General features: G+C 45.9%; 2 protein-coding genes across 2 annotated transcripts in view; one reads left to right on the forward strand and one right to left on the reverse strand.

The window, feature by feature from the left end:
• Positions 1 to 15365, reverse strand: part of L (zinc finger protein Lobe) — a 74694-nt gene that overhangs the window by 25687 nt on the left and 33642 nt on the right. The window lies entirely within an intron of this gene.
• LOC112589043 (uncharacterized) lies at positions 13991 to 14635 on the forward strand. Its single transcript, XM_025300842.1, has 2 exons — positions 13991 to 14439; positions 14546 to 14635. Exons 1-2 carry the CDS (start codon positions 14062 to 14064, stop codon positions 14564 to 14566), a joined length of 399 nt encoding a protein of 132 aa, XP_025156627.1. The 5' UTR covers positions 13991 to 14061; the 3' UTR covers positions 14567 to 14635.

Consider the following 15365-nt stretch of genomic DNA (forward strand, 5'->3'; position numbering starts at 1 on the left):
GTGTATAACGCGCATAATAATTAATATGTATTCGTCGTGACGTCACGATCAATCAAGCGCGGTTGAAATCTCGCCAATCCGTCGTCGCGGCAAAATCGGCATCTTTCTCGCCTTGATCGGAAGAGCGTGTCGCTCGTTCTTGCCTCGGACGAAGTTGGGTCGGACTGCCGTGGCCGGACGGAGGGAGGGGGAGGGAGGACGAGATCCTCGAAGGATAAGCGAAGTGGGTTCCGAGAGGGATCGGGCGAGCGGCGATAAGAAGACACCCGCAGGTGTAATTATGATTACCGCAGTGCAGAGAAAGACGGAGTATTGCGGGCGGACGCGTATGGCAGCCGTGGGATCCTGGGAAATAGGAATCCTCGAACGGCACTTTCGCGTCGCCGGCTTCTGCTGCCAGTCGGAGCCGACCACCAACAACGCTGTTTTCCGATTGTTGGTCCCCTGGCCTTTCGCCTCACCGCTCCCCCTCTCCCTCCCTCCCTCCCCCCCGCCCCCTGCCCCTGCCATCTTTTCCGCCACCTCGCTCGCTCTTTCTCCCTGCTCGATCTCTGCGTTATACTTATTTCCACCCTCTTACGAATTTTCCCGCGACCTAATAGCAATAGCCCGATCCGCCGTGCGCACGACGCCGACGGGGATATAAATGCACGCGGCGATCGGCAAACTCGCCGATTCGATATAACGAGAGAATAAGAAAGGACAGAAGAAAAAAGAAAACAAACAGGAAGAGAGAATCCAAGCATCGGAGTCTTGTGTCTACCGCGGTGGTTATTGAATGTTGCTAGAAAAGCAATCTCGAACCTAACCTAACCTGTTTGCTTTGCAGCACTGATCTACAATTCACAGGCGGGACGCGCAGAGCCGTACGCAGCAGAGCGATGTTCGCGTTTGTAAAAATTTTAACCCTCACGCTCGCACCATCGATCGCAAAAACACCATCTCGCCACCGGCACCGGCACCAAGTCAGGAGCTCCATCTCGCGCCATTAATTTAAATCGTCGCCCATAGATCTTCCTGTTCCATTATTTTGCAAACGCGCACACACGCAGCCGCACACGAGTCGCTCGTGATCTCGAGGAGGGAGTGGGGCAAGGCGGTGGAGGTGGAGGCAGCCTCCTGCCTCTCGGCCGGAGCAGTTAACAGCTGAGTTTTTCCAGCATGGACCCCATGGGTCCGCGGCACGGCACCCCGAGGTCTCGTTCCGAGACCTATGCTTTATATGTAACCGGCCACCCTACCGCTACCGCTTCACTCCCACACCTCTCTACTTGAGCCCACCCAATCTACTTTCCACCCCTTCGACCAACCCCCCTGCCGTCACCGCCGCGATGGTCCTCGCATCGTGGACCATACGAGAAGTCCCATAACGTACCGCGGCCTACGTGAATGTTCTTACCAGGATGAGGAATGGACGACGGGTGGACGACGGTAAGAGGATCTTGGAAAATATGTACATTCTCCGCGAGGTGTCTACCGCAATCGGTTCGAATAGATTCGGGTAGAACGGTAGGCGAGAGCGAGCGAGCGAGAGAGAGAGAGAGAGAGAGAGAGAGAGGGGGGGAGGGAGTGAGGAGGGGGGGGGGAAGGAAGGCTGTGAAACGCCTTGTAAATAAATATCCTTATCCATTGATATTTCGAGAAACAATGTTTTTTCCCGATGCTAAATTTCGATGTCAAAAGGAAGGTTTGCTTTTTGTATGTTATATGATATATTATATATTGAATTATAAAGCAGGTGTTTCGTAGTTTTCTTAAAGAAAAGAAGATATTAATAGAGAAAAAAAAAGATGTTAATAGAAAAGAAAATATTGATAATAATTCACAAGCGTATAATGTACTTCATCTTTCCTTAATTACTCTTTCCATGTAGCGATGAAGTCAAGTGTAAAACCTAATCGAGAAAGTTGCGACGTAACTCAGGATCGATGAAATCGAGAGACGAGACAGATGATTATTCGGAGTAGCGATAATTCGCGCGCAAGACACGTTTCCTTGGTGAGAGGGTGTAGAACCCATCGTACGAAGCGTATCAAGGTTCGATACAAAGTCTGCGCTGGCTTTCCCCGAGCCTTAAATGTTTCGATGTAACAAACAAAAGTATCGGCCGGTGATCGATCAATCCGCGTTAACGATAAAAGAAACGTATCGCATCCTCGAGCGCGCCGAGCATGTGACAACTGTGCAACATTCTGCTTCGTATCTTGTCGTCATGATTAAATCCGTTTTAAAGCACCGCTCACATCAGCCCCGAGCGCGTAACTCTAACATTGCAAAAAAAAAAATACACCTAAATTTAAGAATTTCTGGGACGAACATGAGAGCCGGGGAGAGTGCATGCTTTACGATAATACCGACAAATGTACTTTGAGCCGACAAAAATACGGAGAAGAAGATACATCAAGAGGACGTTAAAATCAGCTTTCGAGAGATGAAAAAGAATTGAGCAAAATGTGCACTAAAATGACACGATTGCTCATATATATATATATCAACTCTATATGATACATTAATCTCACATTCGTTGCATTATATACCTTGAGCTCTTTTCTTGTATCTATATTATATGTACTCAAACACTAACATTATGTTTTATAAGAAAAACAATTTAAACGTATATACGGTACCCTCTTGATCCCTTTGACCCTATAGGTCATATGCAATCGATGTGCAATATAATTAATTATTGATAATTCTTTCTTCGCCATCAGGTACGAATTCGAAGTTCACGATGTGCATGATGCTTAAAGTATACCTTTTTTGTAGCCCCCTTTCTCGTCTCCTCGTTCGAGAAGCGAGCCCTTATCTATCATGTTCTCTTTCAATTACGATGCGGAACGTTGAGTCGAGACTCGCGGCGCGGCGGCCTTCGTACTCGCGTATTGCCCGTGCGTGATAACAAAAGAAAAGAACCACGATGGCAGAGAGGGAGTCCGAGGAAGAAGGATCGGGAGCCGAATGAGGCGAAGAGAGGGATGCAGAAGGAGGAAGAAGAAGCGGCGAGGAGAGGCGACGCCGAGACAAAAAGGAAAACACGGAGCACGGAGAATGAAGTGAAACGAGATCAGGAGGATCCCGAGGAAAAAAGAAAGAAGACAGGCAGGCAGGAAGGAAGGGAGAGGGGGGGAGAGAGAGAGAGAGAGAGAGAGAGAATATTAAGGACATCGCAGGGAAGGAACGTGATGCAGCGAGTGCACTCGCGTGCGAGTGAACCGACAAAGAGCGAGAGAGACGAGGTATGGGGAGAGCGTGCAGTCCATCCATCGCGAAGCGATGGAGATGCGTGGAGCGGTGCAAAAGGAGAAATCGCGAAGATGAAGATGATCGAGAAGATGAAACGGTAGTTTCGTCAACCGTGATTAAACGAAGACACTGACGCCATGCCATATTTAGCTCGTTTGTGATCGTGATCGTGCTGCTTGTCTCGTTCATTTCTGAATTGAAAGTCACGCGCTTAAAGAAAGTCGAGCTTGAAAGAAAAAGGAAATAGAAAAAGAAAGGAAAGGAAAGGAAAGGAAAGGAAAGGAAAATTCGATCTGCGGTTAACTTTTACATCTCCATGTCCTTAATGGGCTCCGTGTCTCATTTACACTTGATGCTGCACTGATCTACACATCGCGTTTCGTTACACGTCTTTCCCTATATATCAAACTCAAACTATTACTTTTTTTTTTCAAGATATATATATATACGTAACATAAGTTTTTACAAGTAAAATTTACAACTATAATAAAACTGTAAAAAACACTGTTCTACTGTAGTAAAAGAAGTGATGTATTAAAACAGTAGAACAGTGTTTTTTGTAGAGTTTTATTATATAGTTATAAATTTTACTTGTAAAAACTTATGTGACGTACATATATATCTTGAAAAAAAAAAAGTAATTTGATTGAATTTAGTACACATGAATCTTGAAAAAAAATTATTCGAGTTTGAGATTTCTAAGAATAACACAATACGTGTCGCGCGTGTACTGGACGCTTCTTTTTACCTTTTTGTTTAAAAAAGTAAGTTTTATATTTTTACATCTATCTTGAAAAAAAATAATAAGTTTTACTTGTAAAAACTTATATGTTGCATACGTATGTGTCTTAGAAAAAAAATTATTTGAGTTTGATATATAATAGTCCCAGATACTTTAGATGCACAATATATACTAGCCTGGGAAATTATGCTGCTTATTATGCATGCTTTATTTGGGGAACTTATTTGGGAAAAGCATCTAGAAGTTGTACTGATAGGATCAAAAATGCAGACCGTACATGTAAATGTCGAATTTTGTACGATACGTAAACGATATAAGAAAAAATTCGAAATTTAAAGTCATCGTGTCAACCTTCCCCGATTATATTAACACCATGCTTCCATATAAGCCACCGAATGTAATTAATATACTACTTGATCATGACGTCGGCTATGAGAGTGGACCCCCACTCTCTTTCTGTTTGACGTCTCTCTTCCAAAAGACGGAGCCCAGTTTTCTTTCCATTTAGGGTTGCATAAACCAACCTCTTATCACTAGACGGAGAGAGCGCAGCGTTCTTTTATTTATATAAAAAGGTTTGGCCTAGCGGGATTCGAACCTCGGTTTCTTCTCCCGGAATTACGGAATCTGGCGCTCTACTGGCGCCGCTTGCCACGCTGCGATTCGTATGTCTCTCCATTCTAATAATATCTAAACGGTTCCCTTAAAAGTGAATCCTCCTTAAAAGTTAAATCCTCTCTATATCAGAAAAACCTCAAACAATAAATTCATGAAATAGACGTAGGACTTGGATTTTATTTTCTAAGCTATTAACACGTGTATTTTATTTTTCCATCTACCGTTATGTACATATTCCTACTCCTGAGCGTCTTGCGTTTCTTACTTTCTTACTGAATCGAAATTTTCCGTGATTCGGTGAACCTTATCTTAAAATACCTCCGTTTAAAGGCAACGTACAAAAAGGAAAAACACAAGAACACTTTTCTTCCTATTTTCTAAATAAGGCCGAATCGATAGGGACTAAAAAAAAACCTCGATCGGTTCAGCCATTGCTGAGATATGAATATCACCTCACCTCGTTTCAACTTGCAGTTTCGCGTAAATACAGGCACGGTGTGCCTCACGCCGTTCGGGTACTGAACTTCGTTACGCTGAATTTGACGCGAGGCACACCAAGCACCCCCCCCTACCGTGCCTCTTGATATCGAATTAAACGCTATCAAATTTTTTAGGCTTTTCGTTATATTTTTAGTCTACGAGATTCCCGCTCGGAAAAAGATTGTTCTCCGATAAAGATGAAGAGGCGAGTGGATCTTGGATCCATTAATAGACTTCTCGTTCCTCTTCTCCTGCTGCTCTTTCTTCTTTTGAACGGTATCGCGGCACCCAATTTTTTCACGAGTTTGAACGACGTCGAGAGATCATTTCATGCCCGCTCATCTCCATGACGTATTTCGTGAGTCGTCGCAGTCTCTTGTATCGAGTCTCGTTGCCGCCCTCGGGAGGAAACATCAAATAAAAGGAGGTGGAGACGCAGTAGGAGGAGTAGGAGGAGAAAAATTGCGGAATATGTATGCGAGGCGAAGTTTTAATAACCCGCGCTTCCTCTTCCCCCGTTACAAGTTGTCTGTTACTGCTTTACGAGCGGATAATTATAGGACTATCCGCGTATACGCTAATGCACATGCAGAATTTCTTTCTCGGTGGGCGCCCCTTTCCGCGTTTCGCACTGCAACGAGGGAGGAAGACTACTCGGCTGACAGGAATGAAACACGACATATACGCGCGCGCGCAAGATGCAGGACGTGCTCCGGGGTGAACAATTACGCGGACACACAGTGTACAATCAGATTGGCGGTTATTAATGATATTCAGCCAGGATCCGGAAGGTCCAGGATCCATCCGCTGGGATCGCTTGTAGCCGGACAGACAATTTTTCGTCGTCGCGCGTTTCTTTTGTCTCCCCCTCCCCCCCCCCTCCCAATAAGGTACAACATATAATAAAATTCGGCTGGAATCGATGTTCGTCCCGTTATGATTATGAGAGAACAGCAAATTCGGGCGAAGCCGCTGCTGCGCGTAATTCGCAATCGCGTCAAAGCTGCGCAAATTTGACCGATTATCCGAGATCGTGCCGGCGAGACGTAACGACAACAGGACAACAGCGCAGCAGCCACAACAATACACCGAGATTCGTCATATTCAACGCGCGTCATGTGCGCGTTTTCAGATGGACTGCTTTACTGCCGCGGCATCGCTCGCGCATCTCCGCTAAAGTTTTCTCTCGCCGGGTAACGCGAATTCAATTAACCGTAAGCGTTTCTCTGCGGTCGACACGTGGGCGAGCACGAGCGCGAGAGGATGCATGCAGCATCGGGAGGATGCGCCAGTTACTGCGCAACGCGCGATCCCGAGGCCACGTCTTTTTTCTTCAGACCCCCCGTGCCTCGGCCGAAAGGGCAAATTGCTTCGATCCTTGTCTCAACTGCCCTGAAACCGCAATTGCCCAAGACCCGACAATTAAACGGCGCGGCACGAGAGACGGGACGGGACGGGACGAGACGGAGCACGCACCACCCGACTCGCGTTCCAGCCTTTCGAATACGTCTGCGAATGCAAACGAAGATACGTGAATTTGTTTCTTTTTCTTTTTTTCTTTTTTTTTTTTTTTTTTTTTTTTTTTTTTACGAAAAGTGACACACGTCTGCTGGAAGCTAATTCAGTGGATTTAGTTTCTGGTAATAACAGACGCGGGATTTTATACTTGTATCTACGCTCGAGAAACTCTGAGGAGGTCTGTTTGTGTGATTTTTATCTCAAATCTCAAGAGAATGGCGCGTGTCACTCTCTTCGGTCTTGTTTTCTCTTAGAACCACAAACACGTAAGAAACTTTTGGGAGAGAAAACGTGAGGATGACAAATTATTGACGCGTACGAACGCATTGTCAGCGAGACGCGTAGAATCGGAAGAAAGTCTCGAGAGGAGAAGACGGGGGGAATGCGAGGAGTCATCATTGGTAATAGATCCACAGGGAAGAAGGCAGAGGCGCGCGCGCGCGCGATAGAGAGAGAGGAGAGGGGGGGGGGAGGGGATGGGGAGAGCGGTAATAGGAGCGACCGAGCGAGCGATGGGTCGAACACGCGGTGATCGTTGATTCTATCTGGTCGGCCCGCCGCCCAAATACTAATTGGACACGGCTTTATTTATACCCCGCGCTTTTTCTCTACGCAGCCAGTTCCCCGCAGTAGCTCGTGTGGAGTACTTTATACGTGACATTCTACAACATCTCCCCAGCCAAAAGGCCAGAGCCTTTTCGGCCAACCACGACCAGTGGTGACTAGGTATGCGCTCATGAGCGCAGAGACGTCCCGAGAACCGGCCCGTCCTTGCCCAAAAATTAATTAGAATCGTATTAATAGGGGAAGTAAGGTAAGATTAAAATTTAAAGGGAAACAAAACGAAAGTTAATTGGAAAAGCAAAAGTTGATTAAAGAAGTGTAGATGTGTGATCCTCTCTCTATTCCACGCGTGTGGAATTATTTTTTTATTAATTTCCCATATCTGGAGCTTTCAACATTATCACTAAAGTAGCAAAATCTAGGGGTAAGAAAGAAAATATCAGCATTTTAATCGTTAGTTTAATCGATGTGTGTTTTGATCGTTGTTTTATACGTTGTTCTTGTTGTTTCATTCTACAGACGAGGGAAACGAACGTTAACGTTAAATCCCGACTTGTGCGTTCGTGCGTGTAAGTTTTTCGTGCTGTGCGAACGCGACGCGTTTAAGAACGTGCGCAAGGCTGCAATTAGCTGCTATTCGCGGAGCATGCCTTGAAAATTCTCGCGCGTTATTGTTAGATGAAAACCATTCGTTGTCCATGACAACGCGGGAAAAACTCGGCGCGAAGTGCAATTACGAGTTGGACGCGACTTCTTCTTCTTCGAGGACTTCCTTAAGAAGACACTGCCGCTTACGCGGTATCGCGACCTTTAAATGTAGACGCCGCGTCTCACGGCGAAAGTAGAGGGCTAAATTAATTTCAGACTCGAGTTACCTTTGGATACTCACTGTTAACGTTCAAGCACTTTCGAGCGTAACGCGCTTTTGAGGTTCGCCTAATTTAAGGACGACGTTCCCTCTTCTTTCGTACGCTCCCCTATCAGCTATGAGTATCTTTAATTAACCCTCGTCTCATCCGAATCCGACGAATTCCGATAAATTTCGTTTTTCTCAGATTTTGTCGTTTATTTCCGATTGACTCATGATTCATTTCCGCGAACTCTGGTGGTAGCTGGATCTTTAATCGACTGCTTTCCTTCCTTCCCTCCTTCTCCCCTCCCCCCCCCTCTCTCTCTCTCTCTCTCTCTCTCTCTCTCTTTCACTCTGTTTCCACAATCTCTTTATTTTCCCTAACAATATTCCTCCGTAATAGCGTAGACTCTCGAAATAAAGTTTTGATAAAGTTCATTCGAAACGAGGTGCTCGCGTTGTCATTAAAATTCTACGAAGGGGTCAGTTAGATAAGCGAAGGAGAAGCCAGTAGATAAAGAAAGAAGGAAAGAAGAGAAAAAAAAAGAAGGAGGGAACAGAAACCTACGATTGCGGGCATGCGCGAGCGAGCGGGAAAGCGGGTAAACAGCCGGCGGAAAAATAATACGGCGGTGTAATGGTACGGAAGTGCGCGCTCTGGTCCAGAGGGAGAAGAGAGAAGCGAGAAAGAGAGGCAGGACGTTGTCCCGCACTTTGCAATTCTCCTCGCGGAGAGAAAGAGGAGAGGATTGCCGTTGAGGCGAGATTTGCGGTTGGTTTCGCGAGAATAGTAAAAGGATATGCCTAACGCTATGCGGAGTACTTGAAAGTTATATTGCACCTATACGGTTTAGCCCTTAAACGCCGCGCGAGCGGGCGAGATGCGCCGCCGAGAGCGCATTAACTCCGTGGAATTTTCATTTGAAATCCTCGCCACTAAAGTGACCGACGTGCATTCCGTGCGTCGTTCTCTCGTCGTCGTTAAATCGTCTGTCTCTCTGTGAGGGGGGGGGGAGAGAGAGAGAGAGAGAGACCCGCGACGCGGCTCTCTAATCGCGCGAACGCTTAGGCGTTTCGACGACGCGCAGTCGCCGCGCGATTATGCGCCGTCGCGTCATCGGCGACGCTCGTCGGATCCAATTGGATAATCTAGATATGTCACCTAATTCCATTTATCGTCACTTTAACGTCGACTCGGGGGGAGGAACTTTGGAGCGTCGAAATGTCTCGTTTTCTAATCGCGACTCGAGATTACGACGTTCTCGCGAAGGACGTTGAGCGGAGGGCGGGGATCTCATAGCAATGGTCCAAAGGCACCGTGTGACCGTGTTCAGGCTCGTCAACACCAACAGCAACGATTTTATTTTAACCTACGGCGCTTTACGTAGCCGCACGTTGCCGCTTAATTAAATTTATTGAGCTTTTTTTTCAATAGAATCTTAAGAAGAAGAATCGATCGTGACAGATTGTGTCAATCTAGGTTAGACGACGCGCAAAGTCGTGCAAGCGATACTTAACGCGTGTCCACGTCCGTCGTACAGGCTTACTGCCTGCCAGGTGACCGTCGACGGGCATCGGGACGGGCAACTCTGTGGCATAATCGATCCTTTAATCGATCTCTTTCTCGTCTCATGTAAATTTCTGTCGTTGACGAGCGACAAAAGCTCCGTTGTTCTCTATTTGTAATAGTCAGGTACGCGAAAGATTTTGGACAACGACTAACGATTCGCCTGTTGACACTCTTAGTCTCAACGAAGATACAGATTATTTCGTACAAACACGTACACGTGTTAGGAAAAGTAGGAAAATAACGACGACTGCTTTCGTCCGTAATCCTCGCTGAGAAATCCGAAGCGGAGAGAAAGGTCCACACCCTAGAAATGATCAGACACCCTATATATATATATAAGAAGATGCTTTATGAATTTGGTAACGTTACCATATTGTAAGGATTAACAAGTGCCGCGCATTAATTCAAATTCCTCGGGACGCGGTGTGGCGTAAAGATTTAAGTCTCCTCATTTGAGCGTAATGTCTCAATTTGTAAAAGCCATAAATCGTGCAGCCCCCTGAGGGAATATCCTACGTCACGGTCATCCTACGTGTTCTCTCGCCAGTCGCGTTTTCACCGCGAGGACACCGAGCGACGTGCGCGTTTAATTATAGCCCCGCGGTAGCGTCGGGACTAAGTGTTCCGATTTAACCCCCTTATCGGCCGCATTAATCTTCGATCCGGCGCATCGGCGCAGATCGAGAGAAGTCATCCTCGCGACGCGAATCTATTTGTTTCAATATGAAGGAACGTGCGCGGGAGCGCATGGCCACCTCCTCGCACAGGGAGCGAAACGTTCGGCGTCCTTTTCTGCCGGGAGCCGGGAGCCGGAGGTGCAGGTCGGTAGATTTTATCGCACAGGACATTCCTGTGCGCGGTACGTCCGTACGTCTGTCCTTAACTCCGTTTTGTATTTCGTTTCCCGCGATATACGGAACGCGCGCACCGCCCGCGCCCGCGCCGCGCCGCGCTGTCATGAGATCGCCCACGATCTTGCTCGCGAATCCATGCTCACGCTTTCACCTCTATTTGTCTTTGTTATTGCTTTTAGTTAATTACATCCTGCTTAATTATATCCTGCTGTTTGCATCGAGAAGAATTTTTTTTCCGCCCCCTGGGATAAATTTCCATTCGTGCGCGTTTGTGATTTCTCCACGGTGATCGTGGTGAAAACGTCCCAACGTCCCGCAATTCGACTAATCAAGTTCATTAATTTCGGAAAGAATAAAATTACGGTGCTCTCTTGATTCAATTGTGTGTGTGTGTGTGTGTGTGTGTGTGTGTAAACTTAAAGCCACTTTAAATTAATTATTACATATTACGGGGATTTGAATTATCTTATTATCTTATCAATTTACCAACATGATTTGATTAGTCTTGCGTATATTTTTACAATATTGAATCTACCGTTCCACGTTAATTTTGCTTAATTACAAATAAACCTTTAACCGAATTCTAATTCGAATGTCGAAAATGGACGAAATACAGGATTATATTATAGCGCAATGTCGCGCACTAGTATTGCTAACATTTGAGAAATATGTACACGTTCTGTCGCAGAGAGAGAGAGAGAAAGAGAGAGAGAGAGAGAGAGAGAGAGAGAGAGAGAGAGAGAGAGAGAGAGAGAGAGAGAGAGAGAGAGAGAGAGAACCGGTTGCGCCCCGCTTGTATAAACGCCGCGGAGACTCCCGTTTGAATGTCTTATGCCGAACGGTAGAGGCGGTTTCTCTCTTCGAGTACGTTTTATCTAGCCGGGGTGATCGGGCATGCACGCCATCGTGTAAACGACAGAGCGAACCTTGCCCTAATTTATCCGCGAAAACATGAGCCATATATATTGAGTCAGTGTTTCTGATTTATAATTCCAAGCATCGCTTGGATCTCGTATGTTTTTGAAACTTTACGACGAAATTAAAGAGATTGTGTGTGCGGATGTTTATGTGTGCGCGGTATGATGGAAAACAGATAAAAGAATTATCTAAAATCTCTAAAGTATCCGAGAACGCGTTCGTTATAATATAGAAGAAATAAAGAAGAAGAAGAAGAAGAAGAAGAAGAAGAAGAAGAAGAAGAAGAAGAAGAAGAAGAAGAAGAAGAAGAAGAAGAAGAAGCAGTTGTAAGGAAAGAGCACGAAAATAATACAACTACTCGTATCGTTGCAAGTAATATCATTTCACATCTCACATCGCGGGATTAAAGATTGTCAAGCTGAAACTAGTTCGCGCATGCACGACGCGACGATCGCATAGGTCGCACGTGTCTATGGACACGTCGGAGGCATAACGAGCGTCGGCGGACGGACGTCGAAACGGCCGGAGTGCGAGCGGAAAACATAATAATCCGGCGCCCGGGTCGGGGTAATGATGATTACCGAGCACTCAGCTTCGCCCGGATTAATTTAACGGCGCTGTGCGTTGTCCTGCCACGCACAGTAGCTGGCATGCGAGTCTGAAGCGCCGTTCATTAGGCTTCTGGGCCGAATTTCCAATTCGGGCCGCGACCACAGAAGGCCTGTCCCTTCTTCATTTTTAGGACGAGCAAACAATGTGAATGTGACGGATTTAAATAGAAATTGATGAAACTCGAAATTGCGAAGAAACCCCACGGAAATAAGTAGTGGAAATAAGTAGAAGATGATACTGCCTTCCGGCAATATTAAACAAAAATTACATACACATGTGCGTGTGTGTATCTTATTGTCGTGCGTATCTCTTTTTGACACCTCTCACTGCTCATTGTAATACCTTGCAGGAAATTAGAAAAACTCTAGTTTCCCCTAATTTTCTTACTTGAAATGTAAATACATACATGCCGATGAAGATATCGTCGCCTAGGAAAAAGTTTTGCCCTCCACCATCTCCCGTTGATGCTGTAATCAATAATTGTCGGAAACTTCCCCCGTTATTGAGCCCCCGTTACTTTCGTTTTGGTATCATAAAACAGTTTTTACGTTTACGTTCGTTTGGTATCACAAAAAGATCACGAGATAAATCGCACCCCATTGCATATAGCCAATATTACTCATCCGTAGTTGAGGCGAATGGGCCAGCCACAGCAACGTCCACGGCTGGAGGCTGCTCGCGCGCGGTCCTCTTGCGCGTTTCTAACAGCACGCTCTTGCCGAGGAAGCGGAACGATAAGCGTCGTCGAAGCCGGGCGATAACGCGGAATCGCCGTACCGGGTGGTAAAGTACGTCGCTGAGCTGCCCGGCTCAAACTTTTCCACCGTCGTAAGAATTCCTCGCCTTCGGGCGGCCTGGCGAAAGTTTTCGCCTAAATTCCCGTGGGTGCCGTGTGTGCGTGTGCGAGAAAGAGAGAAGCAGCGGCGGGTAGGGATGAAAACGAAGACGAGAACGAGGACGAGGACGAGGACGAGGACGAGGACGAGGACGAGAATGAGCAGGAGGAGAAGGAGCAGGAGGAAGAGAAGAAAGAGATGGAGGAGGAGGAGTAGGAGGAGGAGGAGGAGCCGCGTGCCACACCGGTCTGCAACCACCGACTGCCATCCTGTCATCCCTGTCCCTCTATAAGGAACCGCCGCCGCCGCCGCCACCAACACACCCCCGGATAACACGAACGGCCGGTACACCGTTACGGGGAGGGATATTCGAATACCGTTGCGAGATTCGAATGAGGAATATCGATACATGGGTGTATCGAAGGATAATGGAATTTAGATTAAGCAGAGTGCTGGAAAATATGTATGAAACCGTTGCGGGGGAACGGCGGCATAATTGAGGATCCCGGTATTACGTATATATACGAGGAGTCTCTCAAGGTCTCTCTACCCGTTGTTTAGGGTATTTAAGAAGAGGATCATTTTTGAAATTAAAATAACGTCCCAGAATTCTCAGGCTGTGTGTGAAAAGGAAGCTGCGTAAGAATATCGTTTATCCAATTTATCTTCCAAAAAAACGTAGCGATCGATAGATTTTATTCATCGCGAGCGCAACGATCAATACGCTTGCACGCGGAAATTGGCGAATTGTGTGTCCCTAACATACCACGACCGACCTATATCCTTCGCTTATCCTCCAATAGTAATAGAATAGTAAAAGAAAATAAAAAATACCGATAAAAGGAAAATAGGAAACAAGGGAACGCGCGCATGCACGCGCTTGACGCGTGGTTAGGGCGTGATTCACTGGTCTGGTGTATACACTACGATCAATGAATCCATTACAGCGCGAATCGCGCAGACTCGATGATACATTCCTGTCAACTGCAACATCAACTGCATCGAAGAAGGTACGGATGATTTCAGGCAATTTGCACCCGCCCTTTCGCATTATGTCACTAATCTTTTTTTATCGCGCGCGCCCTCCTCCTCGCGGAGGACTCCCCTTGAAAATTAATAATTCCCAAAAGCTAATCCCGCGGTGGCGAACGAAATTTCCGTGTGAGATTCCTGCGTGAGTTCCGTTCGCGCCCCGCGCGACCTATACCCTTCAAGATCAGCAAAGCGGTGTGCGTGCGCGCAACAGCCCAGTCCCCATGTGCAGCTTCGCTCCGTTGGTGTGCGCGCAAATGTGCGTACTCTCGCGGCATTCACGCGAGAAAACTCCCTGGAGAAATAACCGAGTTGTATGTAATGCACGCCGAGGTATTGTAAGGGGGTGTAAAGGCGGCCCCTTCTACCACGGCCCTGGTGGGGAAAAGGAGGAAAACGAGAGGCGCGTAGGAGAAGAAGATGACGAGATACGTAGACGACGTAGACGAAGGAGGAGAAGGGGGAGCAAGGGTGATGAGGAAGGAGAAGAGAAGAAGAAGAAGACAACGACGACGAGGAGAACGAAGAAGATGAGGAAGACGAAGGGGACGAAGGAGACGAGGAAGACGAAGAAAAAGAGGGCGACGGTGTCTAGCTTACAGGTGCGAAATGCACGTCGTCTCTTTCCACCCTCCAGGATGCTCCCGTAGTTTCCTCTTCCCTCTCGTCTACACCCTCTGCTTAGACGTGTGTTTATTATTTTATTAGCGTCGGGAGCGGAAGCTATGAAAACCTGAAGACCCGAACGGAAGGAAGAGGGCGTGAGAGAGCCGAGTATTAAGGCGTTAATTTTCCAGCTGGACGTGTTATCAATGTTAACGATTCTCTTTCTTAACAACGAAGGGTGGCCGAGAGGTTTTCCATGAACTCTGAGAAAACTAGCAGCTTTTTAATCATTATGTTTTGAATATTGGTTCTATTTTTTAGATTACTTGTGGATGTATCGATTTATCTTCATTCAATTACTTTTACACATCGAATCTATGGTATAAATCTCGAAAGTATGTAAAGTTTTATTTTAATGTAGTGATGAGTTTAATGTAGAAATGAGTTTGTGATCCGCACAACAGAATATATACTCTCAATACTACTGAATCCATGCTGATACGAAAGAGAATTGTATAGTGATAATGTTTTACAATTTAAAAATGAAAACTGATTAATTACTTGTCATTCTTCTCTCTATAAAAGCATATCTTCCTGTAAACTATCTTTATTTGTACAATTTCTGAATGTTAGTGCTCATCACAGTACAAGTAACGCTACAGCGGAAACGTATTACACTATGGAGAGAAATCGATTGTACCGTCAGTCGATAAGACCAACAATTCCGAATGAGATTTAGAAACCCGATGGTAAAATTTATGATCAAACTTATGAAACGAAGATTAAGAAAAAAAAAAAAAAAAAATATATATATATAAAACCTAATTTTTTTTAAATGAATCGCGTGGAATGCAAAAGAAAGTCGCACACGAAAAACACACGATACAAAACAATAAACTTTTTCAAATAAAAACTTTCACAT

This window comes from Harpegnathos saltator, unplaced genomic scaffold, assembly GCF_003227715.2.
Source record: "Harpegnathos saltator strain DR-91 unplaced genomic scaffold, Hsal_v8.6 scaffold384, whole genome shotgun sequence".
Classification (NCBI taxonomy): Eukaryota; Metazoa; Arthropoda; class Insecta; order Hymenoptera; family Formicidae; genus Harpegnathos; species Harpegnathos saltator.